Below are 20,043 nucleotides of genomic sequence, written 5' to 3' on the forward strand. Positions count from 1 at the left end.
CCATTTTTCCTGAAGCTCCAGGAAGCAACACGTCCCAGAAAGAAAGGCAACATCTGAAGATATATGCTATGCCTTTGTATGTGTTGTCTTACACTGCAGCCTCACCCAACAGAAGTTCTTCTTTTCCATGTGTATATATGAGTGTGGATGTCTGTCTCACATCCTTCTTCATGAGGAGTTGTCTTCTTACCACTCATCAGATAATTCACAGAATCTCAGAATTGTGGTTGTTATTGGAGCGATACTGCTGGGCTCATTTGATGAAAACAAAGAAAACATTAATAAAGAGATAGCCATTCCCTGTAGTAAGAGTAGCACTTTATTGCTCTTCTGTTGTGGCAGATTGGCTCTGCAGCTCTGCTCCATTTATCGTGCTTGGTATCACTGCCCAGGAGCAACTTGACCCACAAAAACTCATCCACTGAAGACCCATCAGATGCCTCCAATAATGTCCATGTTACCAAGGTAGAGTTATAGCTAAGCCTAGATGGCAGTCCACTTGTATTTTACAGGAAGGAATTGGGAGAGAGTAACTAGAGATGCTTGCTGCTGAACTCGCCATGTTACAGGCATGCTGTAGACACACCTTCACTATTTTTCCTGCCTGGATCTTGTCCCACAGGGCTGGAGCAGTTCTGTTCTGTAAGAGTGCAAGTGAATGAAGTAGAGAGGCACAGCAGACGTGGTTCTTAAGCATTAGCTCACCTAACCTGTCTATATCTGGGCTGGTGATAGGTGACATGTAGCTGCACAGACTGTGCAACTACGGGGATATTCTTGTGACATGCAGCTAGACCTGTGCACACCATTGCAAGAATCCTAAGGTTTCCCTTTCTTCCTCTTTACCTCTGCTTGGGTTCTGTCTGCCCTGCTATTTTTTTTTTTTAACCCTCGATCAGATTTCTCACTGTCTGCAGTGCTGAGCAAATAGGCTCTCATCTTATGTAGATCTCTGAATACTTTGAACATATTCCTAAAGAGTCTGTTGCAGAAGGTAAGAAAAGTTGACCTATAAGCAGTCAACTTCAATTCTTTGCATGGGAATCCAGGTCTGTACTGCTTAAAATTCATATGACTTGCTGACTGAGTAAGATCGGATACAATTGGGACATGCCAGGAATTCACACTCTTGCTTCTTTGTGTGGTAAACTGAGCCAACCTGCAGCAATGTACACCCTTTCCGTGGAGGAACGTAAATGTTGAATATGAAATGCGAGACTGGGCTGCTCCACTGAAATGGAATTTTTCAGGCTCAAGTCAAGTGAAACACGAAACTCAAAACAAACTTCTCTAGTTGGGCAAAACAAAACGTTATGACCAAAACAAATGAAGTCTGAAAACATAACTGAAAAAAGAAAATAAATAATAATGAAAAAAAAAAAAGAAATCCCAAACCCTGAGCAGTTTAACAGGCATTTTTTATCAACATTCAGAGCTTTTCACAATTTGTTGAAAATTATCCAACCAGCTGTGACTAGAATGTGCCTGTGTCCCAGCACTTGTGTTCTCAATTTCATGAATGCAACTGCTAGTTTAAATTGTAACCAGATGCTACTAGAGCCTCTTGAAGTGTGCATGCTATTTCACACCTCTGAAGCTGTGTACATTCCCTCTGTCTTTTCCTCAATTCTGTAATGAAATGAAAGAAGCTTGGATTAATCTGTACTTTCTAACAAATAGGAAGATAGAAGGAAAGAAAAAAAAGGACAACTTGGAAAAGTAAATGCATTGCTCTTGCCACAGAGTGTCACTCTTTCTCCACATATCTTTTAGCTAGTGAAAGAAGACATTTGCCTTCCTTGCTAATATAGCTTCTGCACATTTCACTGAAATAACCTGCAGTTTTGCTGCTAAGGCATAAATTAGAGAATATGTTCGCATCATTCTGATATGCTGGGAATCTAGATAGTGTAACAGCTTTTAACTTTTTAGATATCTGGACAGTTCAATAAGAAAAATGAATGTTTAATGCAGAGTTGGGTCATTCCACGTACCAGTTCAATCTGTGATCACAAAGATTTAAAGGAAGAGTTTATTTTTACAAAAGAGCTAGTGAGAAATCAGCTAGCATAGAAAATAGACCAACAGTCCAGTTTCTTGCTTACATAGCTCAGACAGAGCATGTATTTCTGAACAAAATTGTAAATGATAGCAAGAAATGCTTAGGAGTCAGGAGTTTTCTGCTAGCTTCTTCTGCAGAACCTACATAAGAAGCTGTCTTGGTGAACATATCTAACTTTGTTCTTGGAATCTAAAAGCACATCTCAAAATAAACAAAAATAAATCTCTTTAATTGTGATATTCTGAACTGGACAAAACAAAGAACTGAAGAATATATGAATTTATGGAAAAATGAGCTTGAGGAGGTTGTGTTTTATCTAACAACGCTTTCAATTCTATCCTGCTTACATGATGTGTTTGCAAATATTTTTTTCTCTTATAAATTACTTACTGGTCCATTTGACTGGTAATCCAGAATACAGTATTTCTATTCATCACAGAAAATGTTTGTAGTGTATCTCCAAAATTTAGAAAGCTTATACATTGGGTGAGTATGTGATGTTTTACTATGTTGATAACTATCTTCTCTTTGCTTACCATTAACAGAGGGACATCCTAGATGAATTTAGGTCAAAGGCCAGCCTCGTGTATTATATGAGATGTCCTGAGTTTAATGATTTCTTTTAAGGAAAGGAGAATATATGGAACCTATGCAGAAACTTATTTTTTCTGGAGGTTTAACTATAAAGTGTTTCAAAAGAACATAATAGAAATCTAACTTTTAGATCAGATAAAAAATAAATCCGTTTTACGTTGTATTGGAACTGCTCGATTCGTAGAGCCCAACCTGAACAACTTAATTAATCTTTGAATGTATCTTTTAACAAATATTGCAATATATTGTTGAGTTTGAGGATTTCTTCTTTCCAGTTGGAATAGAGTATAGGTATTTTTTTAGTGCATGTCCAAGTTAGCATCTTACTAAACTCAAATCTGAAACTAATAAGAGAGAGCAGGAATTCCGATTCAGATATGACTGTAAAGTTATAGGACACCAGCTATGTTTTTGCCTGCTTGCATAGTACAATAGCCAAGAATACTACCATATTCATATAATTATAACTTGTTTTTCCTTCCTCAGTGACACTTGTTTATTTCTCTAAAAATAAACAACAACAAAAAACCTGTGAGATCCATACCAAAAGTAGATTCATTTTAATTTCTCTTCCAGTACCAGAGGCAGTTGATTCCATTAAGACAGTGGTTTTGTCTGACACTACTATCAACATATCTTGGAGTGAACCTCTGGAGCCAAATGGACCTCTAGAATCCATCCGCTATCAAATCTCTGTCAATTTATTGTCTTTGTTCCCAGAAACTCCACTGCGAAAAAGCAAATTTCCAAATGGGACACTTTCGTGGTCTGTCAGTGATCTCCAGTCTGGAACAAACAATTTGTTCAAGGTATAATCACAAGCAGTATAAACACTACCTGTTTGTTCACTAACCTGTAAGTTAGACCATTCCTCTGTAAATCTGTATGTCTATTTTGAAAATGTGAGTTCAATACTTGACAGATTTCTCTCAGTCTTCTAGTCTTCTGATTAAGGAAAATTAAACATCACAGTTTATTCCTATATGAGCTTTTCAGATGAAATCCTTTAACTGAGATATTTTCTATTTGGGGTGCATATCACCAATGTCAAGACTAAACAGGAGTTTCTGCTACAGTCCTGCTGTGGTTGCCCTGATACGTGCTAAGAGAGGATCAACAGATGGGAAACCTCTGTCCTCCAAGGAGGTGACCTACCTCTGAAGCACTCAGTGTGGTGTAATATACTGGGTTGTGTGCATGAAATGAGTCACAGCCAAAAGAAGTTTTTTCTAGGATAGAAAGCCCTGAAAATTTCAGTGAAAGGGAACACTATATTATATGAATAGGGTGCTCAGTCATTTCACCAACTGCTGCTTTTCCTTTAATGGATATTTTATCTTTTAGCCAAAAAAAAAAAAAAAGTCCAATAAGACAAAAAATTGTCTGATATCGTGTTTTTGCGATTTTAAAATACAATCCAGCAAGTGATATAATGTCTGCATGCTGGTGTAAGAATCTGTGGTGCTTAGGAAGGATCTAAAAAGGTAAGAGTTCTGGTGAGAAAGATGAAATGAGAAACTGAATAGATTCGATGAGTAGGGGCACTGCAGAAACCACTTACATGCATTTTAAAGGTATGTAACATTGAAGCTGTGAGGCACAGAATGTTTCATCCTATATTGCCTGAATATTGCCTTGTTTTAAAACGGTTATCCTCCAAACACTCTAAGTGTCTAAAGCCACCTTTTCTACCTGGTCTTGTACTGTGCAGTTCATCTGTTTCCTTACTAGGTTCTTGCATTTCATCCCAATGAGAACTGGTTTTCTGAAAGTGTCCTCGTTATTGCAAAAACTTTTGAGACTCCACTTTCACCTTCCAATATAATCCCCAGAAATACCAGTTTCCAGCTAGAATGGAGAGCTCCTCTGCACATCAATGGAACCAGCTTCTGGTTTGAGCTGCGTAAGGTAAAAATACTTAATTTTTTTCCATACCAGATTAAACTTAACACAGTTCTGTCCCAGTGAGCAAGACAGCATGGCAGGGCATATATGAAGAATCTCAGTGGTTAATTTGGGCACAGTGATGTCAGTCTTAGTGCCTCAGAAGGAGCAGGATGAAGGCAGCATTTGCCAGGAACAAGGAGGAGTGCAGCTGCAGCATTTAGTACTCCACAGTGCCAAAGGACATCCTGGATGACCCCAATGGAATTCCTCCTGGGTCTCCTGTTCCAGTATAGTCCCCTCCCTCTTTCCTCACTGCCCTCCCCTAGTCTGGCTGTTAGCTGTAAACTGTACATCCACTCTGCAAAAGAAAATAAAGAAAAGGATGTTTGGCATTAAATGTCAGCTACAACCTGGTATCTGAATTTTATTTTCCTATGTATGATAGTAGTTAGGGGAAAATGCTGGACAAAAAAGCAGGTCCGGTAGTGCAGACAGCAGAGATAAGTGCTGCAGTGACAGCAGCATGGATGGAAGCTTCAGGTTTTAATGTCTAGATCACCAGACACAGAAAATGTCATGTGCTGAACTGGATCACATTGATTCCTTAATATAGATAATCAGATCCATGAGGCCTACACCAGATGTTTTCCACCTGCCATAAAACAAGTGTCATAGCACAAATTCTACTAAACCATCTCCTTTCAACTGCACCATGGCAAACTGAACTCATGGTCATGTCACAGTGATCTAGAAATACAAGCTGCACAGAGCTAAGCAAAGGGAAGACTTCTTTTGGCTGTGCAAAGGGGTTACTTAACCTGTTGTCCTTTGTGGTTGCCAAGACTTGCAGGTTTCCTGAAAGCAAAGAAAAAAAAACCTAGCTTTTTTTGTCCTTGGTCTCTAACAAGGTAAAGTCCTGTGATTGAATCAACACATACATAACCTCTGCCTTATGATATTAAAATGCAGCAAGGTGCTTGTATATCCACAAATAGATCTGTGATGTATTTTTAGTAGAGTAAGAAAGCTGACCATGATAATATTTTATTTTTCTAGTGGCAAACAAGAAGTGACTGGTTTTCTCCTGCAAGCACTACATGCACTATAGGCCCTGTTTACACATGCAATCTCACAGGAACTCTTCCTTCTGCCAATTATCTTGTAAGAGCGACAGTAGAATATGTTACAGGAATGAAAAGCACTTCCTCTTCAACAAGCTTTAAAACTACAGGTAAGCACATGGCATAGGATAACAAAATTTTAGGACTATTTTCAGAACATGAATAATAAAAACATATTTTGTAAAATCTAGCAGGTAACTTTCTTATACTAGGACCTAAAATTTTTGGAAAATAAATAACAACATACCAAGAAATTAAAATTCACTTCAAGTGGAACAAGGGAAAAGAGTGAGGGAAGTTGAGATGAAACGCCTATATCCGTATTAACTCATAACTACTCATGAAAAGCTGCATGTGAGTGAAAATTTTGAAATTTGTCCATTGCAAAGAAAAGGCCAAAGACTCATTTTTCATGGGGATTATTGATACTGATCCTTACTCCTTTTATATGTCCACTCACGTACATGTCTAAATTTTGCTCCTTATCTGTTAGCCTTTATTTTGCTGTACGTGTTTCAAGTGTTTTGTATCTTCTCCATTTGACCACAGCTGGTGTTCCCAGTAAACCAGGAACACCCAAAAGAGCAGAAGACTCTAAAAACTCTGTACAGTGGGAAAAGGCTGAAGACAATGGAAGTAATGTCACCTACTACATCTTAGAAAGCAGGTAAGCGATGTGTGCAGGTACTTGTCATGTAGCTAGCAGCCCAGAACAAACCTGGGTGAGCAGGGATGGGCTTTCCTAGTGGCTTTGTCTTGTTGTTCCAGCTACATGGACAGGTGGAGTAATCTGGTGCCAAGCATGCTGTAGTCAATCACTTCCCCCTGAGGAAGCACTGCAGTGCTATGCATCCATAGGCCAGGGAATATCTCTGATAACTTTGAGCTGCTATTTTGGAAATACAGATCTGAGATCTCAAGGGCTTGCAATATATCTTTGATGGGAATAGTGAAATATCAATGATGCAAATGGCCCTTCTCGTAGGATTTCATCCTTCTGTAAAACAAGTAGCCATTTTTGTCATTAATTCCTAGAAAACACTGAAGAAAATATACCCTAACAACATTTCCAGGCCTCTCCTTGAAATATAGGAACATATTTGGATAGACATCTTTCAAATCTGATTTTTCAAACATTTAGCATATATTCTCAGCTAAAATATATGTAGAAATATCTTAGCATTCAGTGGACATAAGGAAAGCTCATAATGTTGCTAGAAAGAGTCATAAGGTAGTCTCACCAATATGAGATATTAGATAATATTTATAGTAATTTGGCAAATACAAATCACTTGGACTGTACATGTAACACTTATTAGGTTCCACAGAGTGCTAATTCACACTTATTCCTACACTAGCAATATTAGGGCTGAATGGACAGGTTAGAGTATATTGTTGACAGCTGAGAAAGTTCTCATTATTTTGACAAATATTTGGCCAAGTCTGTTTAATGCAGCCAGTAAAAGGTTTAATTAGTGCATTATTTAAAACCAAAGAGGTTCCATTTCCTGAGATATTTCTATGATGTTTAAAATGAGCAGTGACAGAGGGAAGCTAACGTTTTTCTTTCCTCAGTTAACTTAGTGCTTATGAAAGTTAAAGACCCACAGCGCTGTGGTGTTAAGCATACTTTACTTATGTAAGTTTTCACTCAGAAATATTTTCCTGGTGTTGTAAGGTTCCTTACAATTTTGTGAGTGTACAGCAGCACCGACTTTCATGCCACAAGACCACAATAATTTTGATGCGCCAATGGCCACATTGTACTTGGCTTGCTATGGATGAGCAAAGAAAGGACAGCCCCTTGGCCCGAATCAGGGCTGTGTTTTAGTTGCTGTGTACTTCAGGCTCCAGCTTTGTATTCATCTCTGGAATCATACTGCATCACTGAGGCTTTTTTTATTTTAAGGAAATATATTTTTCTTCCGCAGTTTCAATGCGCATATGCAGAGGTTTTTGACTGAATTGCACTTTGAGCCTCAAGGTGTGTCTATACCCTTCAGAAAAGTGTAAAGTCAGACCCATAGTATTCTAGAAAATATTTGCATAGCCTTTTGAAATAACCCATTTTTCATACAGTTATGGTAGGGATGTGAATATGAATGTGTACTTTTTACTTGTCTTTTGGTTTAGAAGTGTTTGGCCTTTTTTCTGAATTGAAGCATATTGGGAGAATGATTGGCATATTCATGAAGGTCATCTCACATGAAATATTACAGTCCTGTGTGACATGAAATGATATTTCACATATTGCCTTTCAAGTTTAATATGTGGTCTTCTTTTGGTTGGTGAATAATCAGCTCTGGATTTATTGTGAGCAATCAATCTCAGTCCAATGGGGAATGGAAGAAATATATGCAGTAGTCAGCAGATACTATGGGAACCTGGCTAGCTAAAGAATTGTGTCTTCCCTGCCAATGACTTGCTTCCTGTTTAGCTTGTGAAACCTGATGCACAAGAGCCACTGAACTACTCTAGGCCCGGGAAAGCAAAGCCTTCTAACAGTACACAAAATAAACAGTTTTTTTTTCCTGAAAGCTAAATAAGAAAGTTCTGAAACCTTGGTTGTAAGGTGTGTACTGAGACAGATGAAAGTGTGCTGCAGCTTTGTACATCTAAAATGTTCTAGCATTTCATTTCCAATGCCAAGCGGAGGATGTGTGATTCCTGACATTGCTGAAATGGCATGGTACAGTTTTCTGCTCCAGAGCCAAAACCCCATGAATGGCTTGAGCTTTCATGCAGGCAGGGAGATTTTGTGAAAGCTGTGAAACTGAAGAAGGGAGAAGTAGTAAACAGCCCTCACTGCATTAATAACATATCTGGGCTATTTCATTGTGCCTGTTGTAGGAAGCCGTCTGGCAACACCAACAAAGTGGAGTCCTTGTGGGTGGTGGTTTACAATGGTTCTTGTGACAGTATTTGCACATGGAAGGCTGAGAACTTAGAAGGAACTTTCCAGTTCAGAGCAGCAGCTGCAAATATGCTGGGTCTTGGTGAATACAGTGACACAAGCAAAGATATTGTGTTGGCTAAAGGTATGTCCTACACTTATGTTTTGTTAATCAAGCTTTTTCAGAATAAATACACCCATTTCTGAAGAGAGACCTATTTTATGATGAAGTTGTTGCACAAAGAATGTGTCTGAGGGATAATCACTGGTAGCATTTACATGGTGACCCCAGTTGCCACTGCTTTCACAGAACAGTGGGCCTGAACTTTGATTCTGCTTGTTTATACTGATTTTTCTCTGTGGTCCTGCACTTTGCATCATTATGTGATTATTGAAGTAAATGCAAGCTTCCATGCTGGGTAAAGATGTGAGAATTAGCACTTGTTGTCAGCCAAAATGCTAGATCTGTACACTGTTGTTATTTATGAAAATCCCATATTGAGTGATCAAGCATCAGTGCATGAATAGTCCAGACCTAGAGGAAGAGAATTAATTTGACCAAAAATAGATATGTCCACTTAGCCTACCAGAAAGCTTTGTGCAGAGAAAGACACTTACACAGCAGGCAGCTCAAGGGATCTTTCAGGTTTGCTCAACTCTGTTAGGTTGATACAGTTCATAAGCACAGTCATTTACCAGTTCTCCCCTTCTATTTAACAGATACTGTGAACTCTCCAGATATCGCTGCAATTGTTGCTGTGATTGGAGCAGTTGTACTGGGCTTGACTATGATCATACTGTTTGGTTTTGGTATGTGGTTGATTTTTTTTGCATATCCATGGTTTGCCAGGCACTTCAGCTAGCAGGAGATGATGAGCCTCCAGGTTTGGGGAAATGCTGAACAACCTGCAGTGTGGGAGCTGGAGGGAATTTCTGAGCTCTCATCCTTTGAGGTCCTAGAGATGTATTTTCAACATCTAGGAAAGGATACCAGTTCACTCTGTCTTAAGGCATTTATTGCTGTAGATTCCTTGTAGAAACAGCATAGAAATGCTGAGGGAGCTCTGACATTCTCATGTATCGTTATGAAAACTTGTAATTCTCAAGTTAGGTATTGCATTTATTCACCAAAACAACTCATCTTTTCCCCTTCAACTTCCTTCCTGAAGGAAGGATGAAGAGATTACTCTGTAATATAGATATCTAGATATGATGGTCCTATCCTCTCATTCCTCATCTTCTCCACATGATTTTGCACCAGCCCTTAGGGTTTGGGTCTTTTTACATGCAGAAGTGGATGCTTGCCTGATTTCTCAGTTTTCTGTCTTCTGTGGGAAAAGGTGGTGGCCAAAAGGAAACGTCTTGTTCACACTAGCTGCCAGAGGGTCATGTACAGAATGACAAAAAAAACTTGCGGCCTTTCAGAGCCTACTCACATTCTGGGATGCGCTCAGAGTAAAATATCTTATGGTCTTCTTTTCTGTTCCAGTATGGCACCAAAGATGGAAATCCAGAAAACCAGCCTTAACTGGGCAGATAGTGCTTGTCAAGGAAGATAAAGAATTAGCTCAACTCAGGGGAATGGCTGAGACAGTGGGACTAGCCAATGCTTGTTATGCTGTCAGGTATGTCCTTGAAAGAAATACATTTTCAGGACAAAAACGTGGAAGAGGCCTTCCCTGGGTTGGTTTTTATCAGCATGCTCATCCCTGACAACTTGATGTGATGTTGGGGGCTGCACCTACTCAGCAGGTCAGGTCTGCTCTGAATTATGCCCTGCCAAGCTGGTTCCCTGGTACACAGCCTGGCCTGGATTTCCTCTAGCCCACCCTGAGTGCTCACTTGGGCAAGAAACACAAGTGAATGGGGAGAGAAGGAGACATGTTGTTTTCCAAGAGATTCCAAAACATTCGGGTTTCACCTCAGCTCCCCTTAAATGTAGCTGACGAGACAAATAGTATCAGACTCTTATGAGGAAGAATTTTAATATCATTTCAACCATTTTTAAGTATTAACAAGTGATTAATATTGCTGTTTTGCAGCACTCTTCCTTCTCAAACAGAGATTGAATCATTGCCAGCTTTTCCTCGGGACAAACTGAATTTACACAAGCTGTTAGGAAGTGGAGCATTTGGAGAGGTGTATGAAGGGACTGCATTAGGTATCCTGGCAGATGGAAGTGGAGAATCCAAAGTAGCAGTCAAGGTAATCACATCAGCGTAGTCCTCTGGAAACAGAATGGAATGGGCAGAGATTTGGCTCAGAGGTTATACCACTGAAATAAGCATTGAGAGATCTAGATATTTCCTTGCTGGATTTCTTGCAAGTCACTTAAAGCTGAGCCTATCACTTTGTAACAACTGCTGGAAAATACCATATATTTAAGGCTGTGTCTATGTCACCACTATATGCTAAAGGTGATGTGACATAGAGTATTTTTATGCTTTCTGTTGAGTAGACTTTGAAGAGGGGTGCAACAGACCAAGAGAAGAGTGAATTCTTGAAGGAGGCACACTTAATGAGGTAGGAAGAGCTTTGCCATTGGGTATCCTTCTGCTCTCGTATGAGGGTGGGGAAATTCAATAGGAATGAGAGCGACGCTTTTCTCAGCTGTGGCATTTTTTGGGGTAGTCTCCTGTTTCTTCTAAAAAAACGTAAACTGCTACTGATTAATTTCATGCAACTAAAGCTATAAAACTCTTTTGCAAAATTTAAGATTTGGATGGCAAATTTGATATGCTGATAGAATGGATTTATTAGGTTTTGGACTGAGATATTTCAGCGTCTTTGTACCCCTAGAACTAATTTGTTAAAGGTAAATAGCAACATTTGGCTGACACTCTTATCAAAATAAATGTATCAAAACAAGCTTATGCCTTGCAGTTTGAATTTAGAGTGGAAATTGTTTTTTAATAATGTGCATACTTACCACTAGAGGCTGCCACATACCTATTCTACTGAGGTGCACCCAGAAAAAGTAATATGTCCACAGCGTGAGAACTTCACATGGAAAAGTCTGTGTGTCAGCTCAAAGTCTGGTTCTCCAGAGTCTCTACAGAGACCAGCAGAAACTGAACTTAATTTTTGTTTTGTTTTGAAGTACATTGTGGTTTTCAGATGTGCTGATCTGCACTTCTTTGACTTCTATTTCATAAATGCAGGATTAGAATCATATTTTGAAAAATGAAATATTTTATCACCTGCACAGAAAATGTAATGTTACTAAATGTAAAATTGATTTTTACAGCGTTCTTTGTCTACAATCAAAATATATATATATCTTTCATTACTTTGCCTTTTGCCAAGCACTTTATACTGAATGAGGTAAAAGGCTTAAGAAAATGTAAAATGAAATCATGTAATGATGGTGTAAATTCATGATGAAGAGTAAGTGCTGTGTGCAAACTTCCTGTGTCTACCTGGCAGTCATAAATCCAGTTAAGGACTCTTCTCTGTGGAGTATGGAAATTATATATACTCAGAGCTTCTCCAGATCTGCTTTTTCATGTTGTTTTTTTTTTTTAGCTACTGATCCAAACTGAGAAATCCTGGAAAAAATATGTTATTGGAATTTATTAGATTTAATTTTAAACACTAATGTGGGCCTATGTGTGTACCAGTTCAATGAGACAAAGAGAACAGGAAAGGTTAAGTGTTACATATTTCCAGTAGTCATTAAATAATAATAGTAAAAAGGCATGTTTTACATGCTTTAAAGATTTTTTAATGTGAAAAAGAGTGATTTAGTTTCCTCATGGAGGGCTTAGAGACTTTTATTGATGTTCATCTATGATGTCTCAAATTAAGCCAAAGGCAAAAAGGTTACATAGGTGGATCTGGTTGTTTACAAACCTTGATGTTCTCTGTTTAAATGTTGCCTACTTTCTGGAACTGCATTCAGTAGTAGCATTCTGCTGTCCCAGCTAAACAAGAACTATTAGTTTCTTCCGTTATTGCTATGCAGCAGTGGGAAAAGCTTTGAGCAACCCATAAGTCAAACAGTAATTTGGTATTGGTTATTGGTGGGTCATTTGTGTACAAATACATGCAGCAAATTCCAGGGTGTATCCCATCACTTGGGAAATAAGGAATGACAGCTCAGTAGAGGAAGGACTGCAGGAACTGTAAGGAAAGTGCCAGGTGCTCCTTCCTTCCTCCGTTTTCGTTCTCAAGGCTGACAACATTGTATGATTGAGAGGTATGTGCTGCGGGGGGACTGTCAAATTCAAAATCACACTTTTCGCTGAAGAGCTTTTGCGAACACCTAAGATTAAGTGAATTGAAAGAGATTAGAAGGAAAATGTTCCTCTGTTGTATTTGTTTGTTTATTCTGGTGCATTTGACAGCACTTTAGACACCACCAGTTTCCCCAGCAGGGTCAGGTTTCTCTGGCTGATGGTGCAAGTCCTCTCACACAGCAGTGCAAAGAGAAAACTATTTTCAAACACAATAGCTGTGGTTGTAAAAACATGGCCACTGACAGAGTCAGTGAATATTCCGCATTGTTTGTAAACTGCTAGATCTCAGAGGGCTGATTGCTCTGTCATAATCCCAAGATTTTGGACATACGCCAGCAATTACTCTTATATCTGCTTGTTCTTCACATGTGTATTTTGTTTCTCTTGCAAAAACAAAAACAGTTGAACAAGACAGTTCTTCTCTGGATTGTAAGAAGATGTTATACCTTATGCTTCTATTTCTCTCTGTGCATTTCTCCAAATCAATAGTTCTACTGTGACTACTGTAGTAGGAATACTCTATTAAAATAACAGAGATATTTCCAGTGTACAGGTGGCAATTCATGTTATTCCCAGATGAGATTACCATTGGGTGTCTTGTTTTACTTCATGTAAACGTAATGAAGTGTGCCTTTAACATGCATGCCTGTGTTAGAGTGCCTGTCAAAGCACAGTGTAAACTCGTGCTTTGAAAGGCTGTCACAGAATTGCCCCATGACTAAGCAAGTCAAGGCAATTTAAGTTACTGAATCATGACGTTGGTGGAGGTGGAATTGTAAAGGATAAACCCATTCATTACTTGTAGCTATATACAAATTATTGTCAACCAATTGAGTTTTTCACATATAATCTTACAGTCATTTATTTCTCTTTAGTAAATTTGATCATCCCCACATTCTGAAGCTACTCGGAGTGTGCCTGTTAAATGAACCTCAGTACCTTATACTGGAGCTGATGGAAGGAGGGGATCTGCTTAGCTATTTACGAGGAGCCAGAAAGCAAAAGGTAGGATGACCTCAAGGGATCTATTTTTAACATATGTCTGCTCACAGTTTCTTGGTTTTAATCTTCCTTAAAGGCCATGCTGATGTCCAGCTCCTTCTGCATCTGCAGGCTCTGACCTAGCTAATGCCCTGGGACCTCGGTATTGAGTGCTGACTAGGCATTCAGAGTTGCTGTGAAGAAGACTGAATATCATGTTGAATATCATTAGATCACTGACTAAAAGTGGGGTTTTTTTTCGGTCATGATATGTCTGTGGAGTCCTTCTCCATGAACACTACGAACAGCCCTTTGAAAAGTGATCATACGTAACAGTGGTCATGTGTCTTGTCCACTAGGCCACACAGTTGTTGCTGTTGTCCTTGCAGCTATATCCCAAAAGTCTTTAGAGGAAAGAGGAGAAGAGAATAAAGAATAAAACTCTTTAATTAAGAAGTTAATTAATTTTCATAATTAGCTTGAAGATTAAGAATATTAATGGTAGGAGTTTATGTCAAGGGACTTGACACTGGAATTTTAGAGCACTGTAGCAGTTGTCTGTTTCGTTTACACGATCTCATCAAATCCACAGTCTGCGCTGAAGTCTACTGGAAAGTATGTGCATGTATTCTACTGAAATAATATATTCTACTGATTAATACAGCAGCAAGCAAACCTGATATAATAGCAGGAGGAAATATTTGGTGTCCCATTTCTTCCACTACAGCAAAGAAGTAATTCTGAAGGTCCCAGGATATTCTTAGCCCCAAATCAAAGAACAGGATGTGTTACCCTGCCTTGCGGTATAGTGATTTAGCAGTTTACCCTGTGACCAATTAGCATTTGCTCTATTGGCACACAGATACTTTGCACCTGTTTTGCAAAAATCCTATAAGTTTCAGATGAGAAAACAATACCATCTTTGCATGGGGAGGCTGTCATTCTGAGTTTGTAACACCAGGAGATGTGGCTAACATTGTCTTTGTTTCTCGTAGTTCCAGAGTCCCTTATTGACATTGACTGACCTCTTGGATATATGCTTGGATATTTGCAAAGGTTGTGTCTATTTAGAGAAAATGCGTTTCATACACAGGTACAGAACTTATTTCCTTTCCTTTTCAAGCTTTACCCACTGTACCAGAACTAATTATCTTACCTGGGATAAAGTGCCCGGGAAAGGTGTCACAATATAACAGGAAAGGTAAGAGAATTGGCGTAAAATATGAAGTTATGCTTTTCTGTTAAAATTACATACAATTGTCTCAAAAAATGATGGGCTATTCTAAGATTTTATCCCAGGGAAGCAAGGGAAACTAGAATATATTATTCACCATGAATAGGATCAATCACTGGAACAGGTTGCCCAAGGAAGCTGTGGCATCTCCAGCCTTAGAGATATGCAAAATTTAACTGGATGAGACCTCTAGCCACCTGATCTAACCGGATGAGTGGCAGTGTCCTGAACAGGGGGTTGAACCATCTGACTTCCGGAGATCTCTTCTGACCTGAGTTGTGCTGCAAAGCTAACTCCATCCTTTTGTTTCCACCTTACAATTCAGGGACCTGGCTGCTCGCAACTGCCTTGTGTCTGAGAAGCAATATGGAAGCTGCTCCCGGGTCGTAAAGATTGGTGATTTTGGACTTGCCAGAGATATCTATAAAAATGATTACTACAGGAAAAGAGGAGAAGGCCTACTCCCTGTCAGATGGATGGCTCCTGAAAGCCTCATTGATGGTGTCTTTACAAATCGCTCTGATGTTTGGTGAGCTATAGCAGGCACACAGCAGTGTGAAAAGGATAGTCAATCCCACAGCATGAAAATATTGATTTACAGCAGCAATGATAAGCTTGAATATTTCCATCTCTAATAATTTACAAGCTAAGGTAGATTTCTTTCTATGTGATGTTTTCATGAACTAGTAAAAAACTTGGCACCACGACTGTATCTGCTTGTAAGTATTTCTTAATGCTTTGGGCTCTAGCCCTTGGATTCTGGATGGAAAAAACTAGTGTTGGTCAATGAAAGAGTTTTGTACTAGGCCCACAATTTTTTTTTTTTTTTTTTTTTGCCTTTTTGAGCAGTGAATTGACTGCCTACATTCTGTTCTTTCCATTTTGTTTTCCATTAGGTTAATTGACATTTCCTTCCTACAAGCAAATACTTTCCCCTTACCATTTCACCCTGTTATGGTGACTTTGTTATTTTGAAGCCCAAATTTCTCAGCATCACTCGGGGAAAGTCATAGTACTTTGCTGCAGTGGTTTACTTGCAAGGTATATTTGGGCAGGCTTGTGTTTATGGTGAGGAAGCAGGGACTCACTGTCAGGAGACCTGGGAAAAAGCAAACCAATACAGTTCAGTTAAACCTAAGATTCAGGCAATTTTAGATTAGATAGCCATGGACGATAATGGGTGGGCTATACCCACCAGTCTTGGTCAAGTTTTCAGGCCCTGCAGCCTATCCATTTAATTGCCGCACTTACATTTATCTAAAAAACCTTGCTTTGTTCTCCTTGCCAAATCCAGTGAGGTGCTGATTGCTTTATGAGTGGTACTTAGGAGAACTTGTAACTCTCTCCATTTCCAGTGACACTTCCAGTGCCTTCTAAATGCTTGTTTAAGTGAGGATATGCTCAAATGAAGAGTGGTGCCTAGGGATGCTGTGCTTCATCTCACTGAGTCTAGGAAAGTGTGTCAGTCCTACGTATTTATTTTAGCAATTCCAGAGCTGGGATTAAGGATGTCTCCAGTGTTTTACATAAAGTTAAAACAACTTACTCCTAATTTTTCTGAGTCTTGTTCTTAGACTGGAGCAATTTTAATTAACTGATGATAGGGAGATTGCTCATCATCACTATGGTAATCAAAATTTATTGTTGGTGTTTCTTAGGGCTTTTGGAGTCTTAGTGTGGGAAACATTAACTTTGGGTCAACAGCCATATCCAGGTCTCTCCAATATAGAAGTTTTACACCACGTACGATCAGGAGGAAGGCTGGAATCTCCAAACAACTGTCCTGATGACATGTATGTTATTTTGTTTATATATTATTGATAATATTTATAAGACAGCAATTGCTTTATTGCCAGGTGACTATCATTTTGAATGGCTACTTACACCTCTGAAAAATCCAACATCCTCCTTTTTTTTCTTGTTTAGACAAAACAGTTTGCACTTGTAGCTGCCCACTTGCTCCTAACTCATCCAGTAGTGTAGCCTGTGAGCATGAACTTCAGTGAGAACTGAAAATTAAGTCTTAAAGTTTAATGGCTTATGCACAGTGGTCTTTTAAACAGGGCTTTACAAATAATATAAACTCAGCCTTGGGCATGAATCCATTAGTAATGTTACAATAGGCTGAGAATGCCTCATCGACCGGTTCAGAATTGGTTAGAAGTTAGCATGACTATAAAGAAGAGTTAACCTGTTCCTTTATTCCATGTGTCTTTGATGGCAGATGTAACTGGCTTTCTCACTGATATCTACAGGAAACAGGCTAACATAAGATCATATATAAAAAAATAAACCATTCTGCCTTAGCAGACCTCTCTGTAAAAAAGCCAGCAAGAAAAGCTGAAGCAGAGCAAAAAAGAGAAGGTTAGTCTTTAACTGAGCTGGATAAACAAAGCTTTCAATTCTGAACTATTTCTTGAGTACAAAATTCACCTGTAATTAAAAGAAAAAAAAGTGAATACATATAATGGATCCAACCCATTCCAGCCAGAGGTGTATGAATGAGGAAATTGAACCTGAGCCCAATGATCACTCAGTATAGCCTAATTTCATGTCTCAATTCCTATACAACCATTCTGTATAAGCAGTCACAGAAATGCGTTTGACAGCTGGTCCTACAAATGGAGGAAGAGGGTACTTAAAGTGCACAATTCTTACTCCTGGGGCTGAGGAAGTGGTTTGAGACTGATCTTGTGATTGGCAAGCTTGGTTCTCCGTGATAGGTCCCACATCAATTACAATGCTCTCAGTTCCAAATGGTTTTTACTTATCATTATCTGGATACAGCTGAAATATTGCATTAACAATTAAAAAAAAAAGGGGGGGGGGGAGGAGAAAAAAATATCACTTGGAGAACATTAGGATTTTAAGAACAGGGTGCAAACTGGAAGTGAAACGACAGCACTAATGAGAGACCAAAAGCAACTTCAGTTTCAAAATTTTCTAATTTTCTGCTGAAAAATGTTTCCTTAAAAAATTCCTGACAGCTGACCCACGAATAAAAAAGCATAGGAGATGAAGTATACTCATGTAATAGTTTGATATTCAAGCTTACACAAAGGTTTATAAGCTGCCTTTAAAGAGAATGACAAGATTTTCAGAAGAATCAAGAAAAAAGTTGACTTTTTTGTTTTTTAAAGTCCTAGGTCTCACAAATTAGCATATCAGGTAGAGCTTAAACACTCATCCACAGGCTATGACTTGTAGGATCAAGACCTTATAGCAGCACCCTGGTTTTTGAAAGCCAAGGGCCTGAATGAGCTCTTAAATTGTTGTATCGTCTTTTTATCTCATTTGGTGAACGCTCAGCACTTGGGTGCAGCTTCTGTCAGTAGCCTAAATAGCTTTTTTGCTACTTTGTTCGGTCATTAATGGCATGGTGAGATTCTTGACATTCCTGCTGCTCTCCGTGTGGTTTTGAACCTGCATCGGGACATCAGCAGTCAGCGATTGTCTTCCCGACACTTTGGCTTGCTCATTGTCATTTGACAAAACAAACCATCTCTGATAGAAAGAGAGTTCAAAGGCCAAACTACTTCAGCTGAGAAGTGTTTAGGAATCTGTGGTAGGCTTGCACTGCAAGGGCAAGGAGGGCTGACACAGAAACCTTGGGTGTGAAAGCATTAGGAAGTAGGATTGTTTTTGTTTTTCAGAGGCAGGGGAAGATAAGTTCTGCCCCTGGCCTCCCCAAGGTGTTACTCCAGAGTGTAATCATCTGCTTTCCTCAAGAGAAGTGCAGATACATAAAGCTTGGTAATGAACTGAAAAAGAGACTTGGGGATCTGTAGATGAGCTATGTTTGTTGAAACATGAATCAGATGTATGAACAGCACTAGTTGTGCAGTCAGAGACCCACATCTGGTACAGCCAACAGAGTGTGAGCAATCAGGAGAACTTGTACGAGGGCAGTGCCACTTGCTTGACCTGAAGCTTCTGTTTCACCAAATGCTCGTGCTCATACAAAGTTATACAACGGAGTTTGGTGAAGGAATTTTGATATCTAAAAGCTTTTGCTGTTTGATTCCAGGAAAATCCCCCTGGATTTGAGCTTGGGTGGTAAAAAAGGCCTGCTCAAAATGAGAGCAAGGACTCTATTGCAACAAATTTTCTCCTTTTCTAAGGCAATCTCCACATCAATGGTATTTTTCATTTTGTATGTGAGAAAATTACTTCACACAAGCTACAGGACATTACCAATGAAAAATTCAGGAACAGTTCACTTTCAACCTCCAAAATTAGCTACCGAGTAGTAGTTCTTTGATACTCTAGACTCTCAAGTTCTCCACATACGCAGTTCTGTTGGACATATGGTTACATGCTGTTCAGCCCACATAAGACGCTGTTGTGAAATGTATGTGTGTAGGTGTACATCTAGGTGCTAGTACTTAAACTTAATGTTAAAGTTTATCTAATGATGTGTTTGGGTTGGTTATTTCTCATTTCCTCTTGGAAGACTTTCCCCATGAAGTCACCCAAGAAAATATAGGAACATGCTCAAGCTCATGAATGACAATTCATGTACATCTTAGACTCACTTTCACCCTATTGGTGTCATGCTGGTGTGTTTCTGGGCTCGTGAAAATTTATGCCATGTGACTCAAAATTTTGGATGCCACAACATTCCTTGAAAGTTAGATATCCATAATATCCATACCCATAAGTAGCTGTCCCTGCAAAATTTACAGATATTTTCTGAGACAGCATGAAAACGTCAGTCATTAGAAACCAAAACCCTACTGAAATTAAATACCTTATAGACAATATATATTCTATCCTGTGTTAATATTTTACACCAGCGAGCAAGTAAATTGATTAAGGAAATAAGAATTTGGGACATAATGCCAGTTATGGTTGTTTTTTTGTTTTTTGTTTTTTGTTTTTTTTTTTTTTTTTTCCAACAGTGAATATTCCCAATCAGTAACAAAACTGAATGGCTTTGTGAAGCAAATGGTTGATTAAAAAGTAGTTATTTGAAAATACAGTCTTAGGAATGCAAAAAAGTTCTGAATTTACATTTGTCAAGTTCTTGTTTC

The 20,043-nt window shown here is 38.9% G+C and overlaps 1 protein-coding gene across 6 annotated transcripts in view; it reads left to right on the forward strand.

Moving 5' to 3' along the window:
- ROS1 (ROS proto-oncogene 1, receptor tyrosine kinase) overlaps positions 1–20,043 on the forward strand; it is a 73,216-nt gene that overhangs the window by 40,050 nt on the left and 13,123 nt on the right. For 5 of the 6 annotated variants that reach the window (XM_021389647.1, XM_021389651.1, XM_021389648.1 and 2 more), the window contains 13 exons: positions 3,233–3,465; positions 4,388–4,564; positions 5,600–5,774; positions 6,214–6,331; positions 8,515–8,702; positions 9,278–9,367; positions 10,047–10,182; positions 10,600–10,762; positions 11,016–11,080; positions 13,671–13,800; positions 14,772–14,869; positions 15,336–15,539; positions 16,669–16,803. In XM_021389647.1, coding sequence (XP_021245322.1) covers positions 3,233–3,465; positions 4,388–4,564; positions 5,600–5,774; positions 6,214–6,331; positions 8,515–8,702; positions 9,278–9,367; positions 10,047–10,182; positions 10,600–10,762; positions 11,016–11,080; positions 13,671–13,800; positions 14,772–14,869; positions 15,336–15,539; positions 16,669–16,803 — 1,912 coding nt within the window. The remainder of the gene's footprint in view (positions 1–3,232; positions 3,466–4,387; positions 4,565–5,599; positions 5,775–6,213; positions 6,332–8,514; positions 8,703–9,277; positions 9,368–10,046; positions 10,183–10,599; positions 10,763–11,015; positions 11,081–13,670; positions 13,801–14,771; positions 14,870–15,335; positions 15,540–16,668; positions 16,804–20,043) is intronic. The other variant, XM_021389649.1, reaches the window with a different exon arrangement.

The sequence above is a fragment of the Numida meleagris genome, chromosome 3 (genome assembly GCF_002078875.1).
Source record: "Numida meleagris isolate 19003 breed g44 Domestic line chromosome 3, NumMel1.0, whole genome shotgun sequence".
NCBI classification, from domain to species: Eukaryota; Metazoa; Chordata; class Aves; order Galliformes; family Numididae; genus Numida; species Numida meleagris.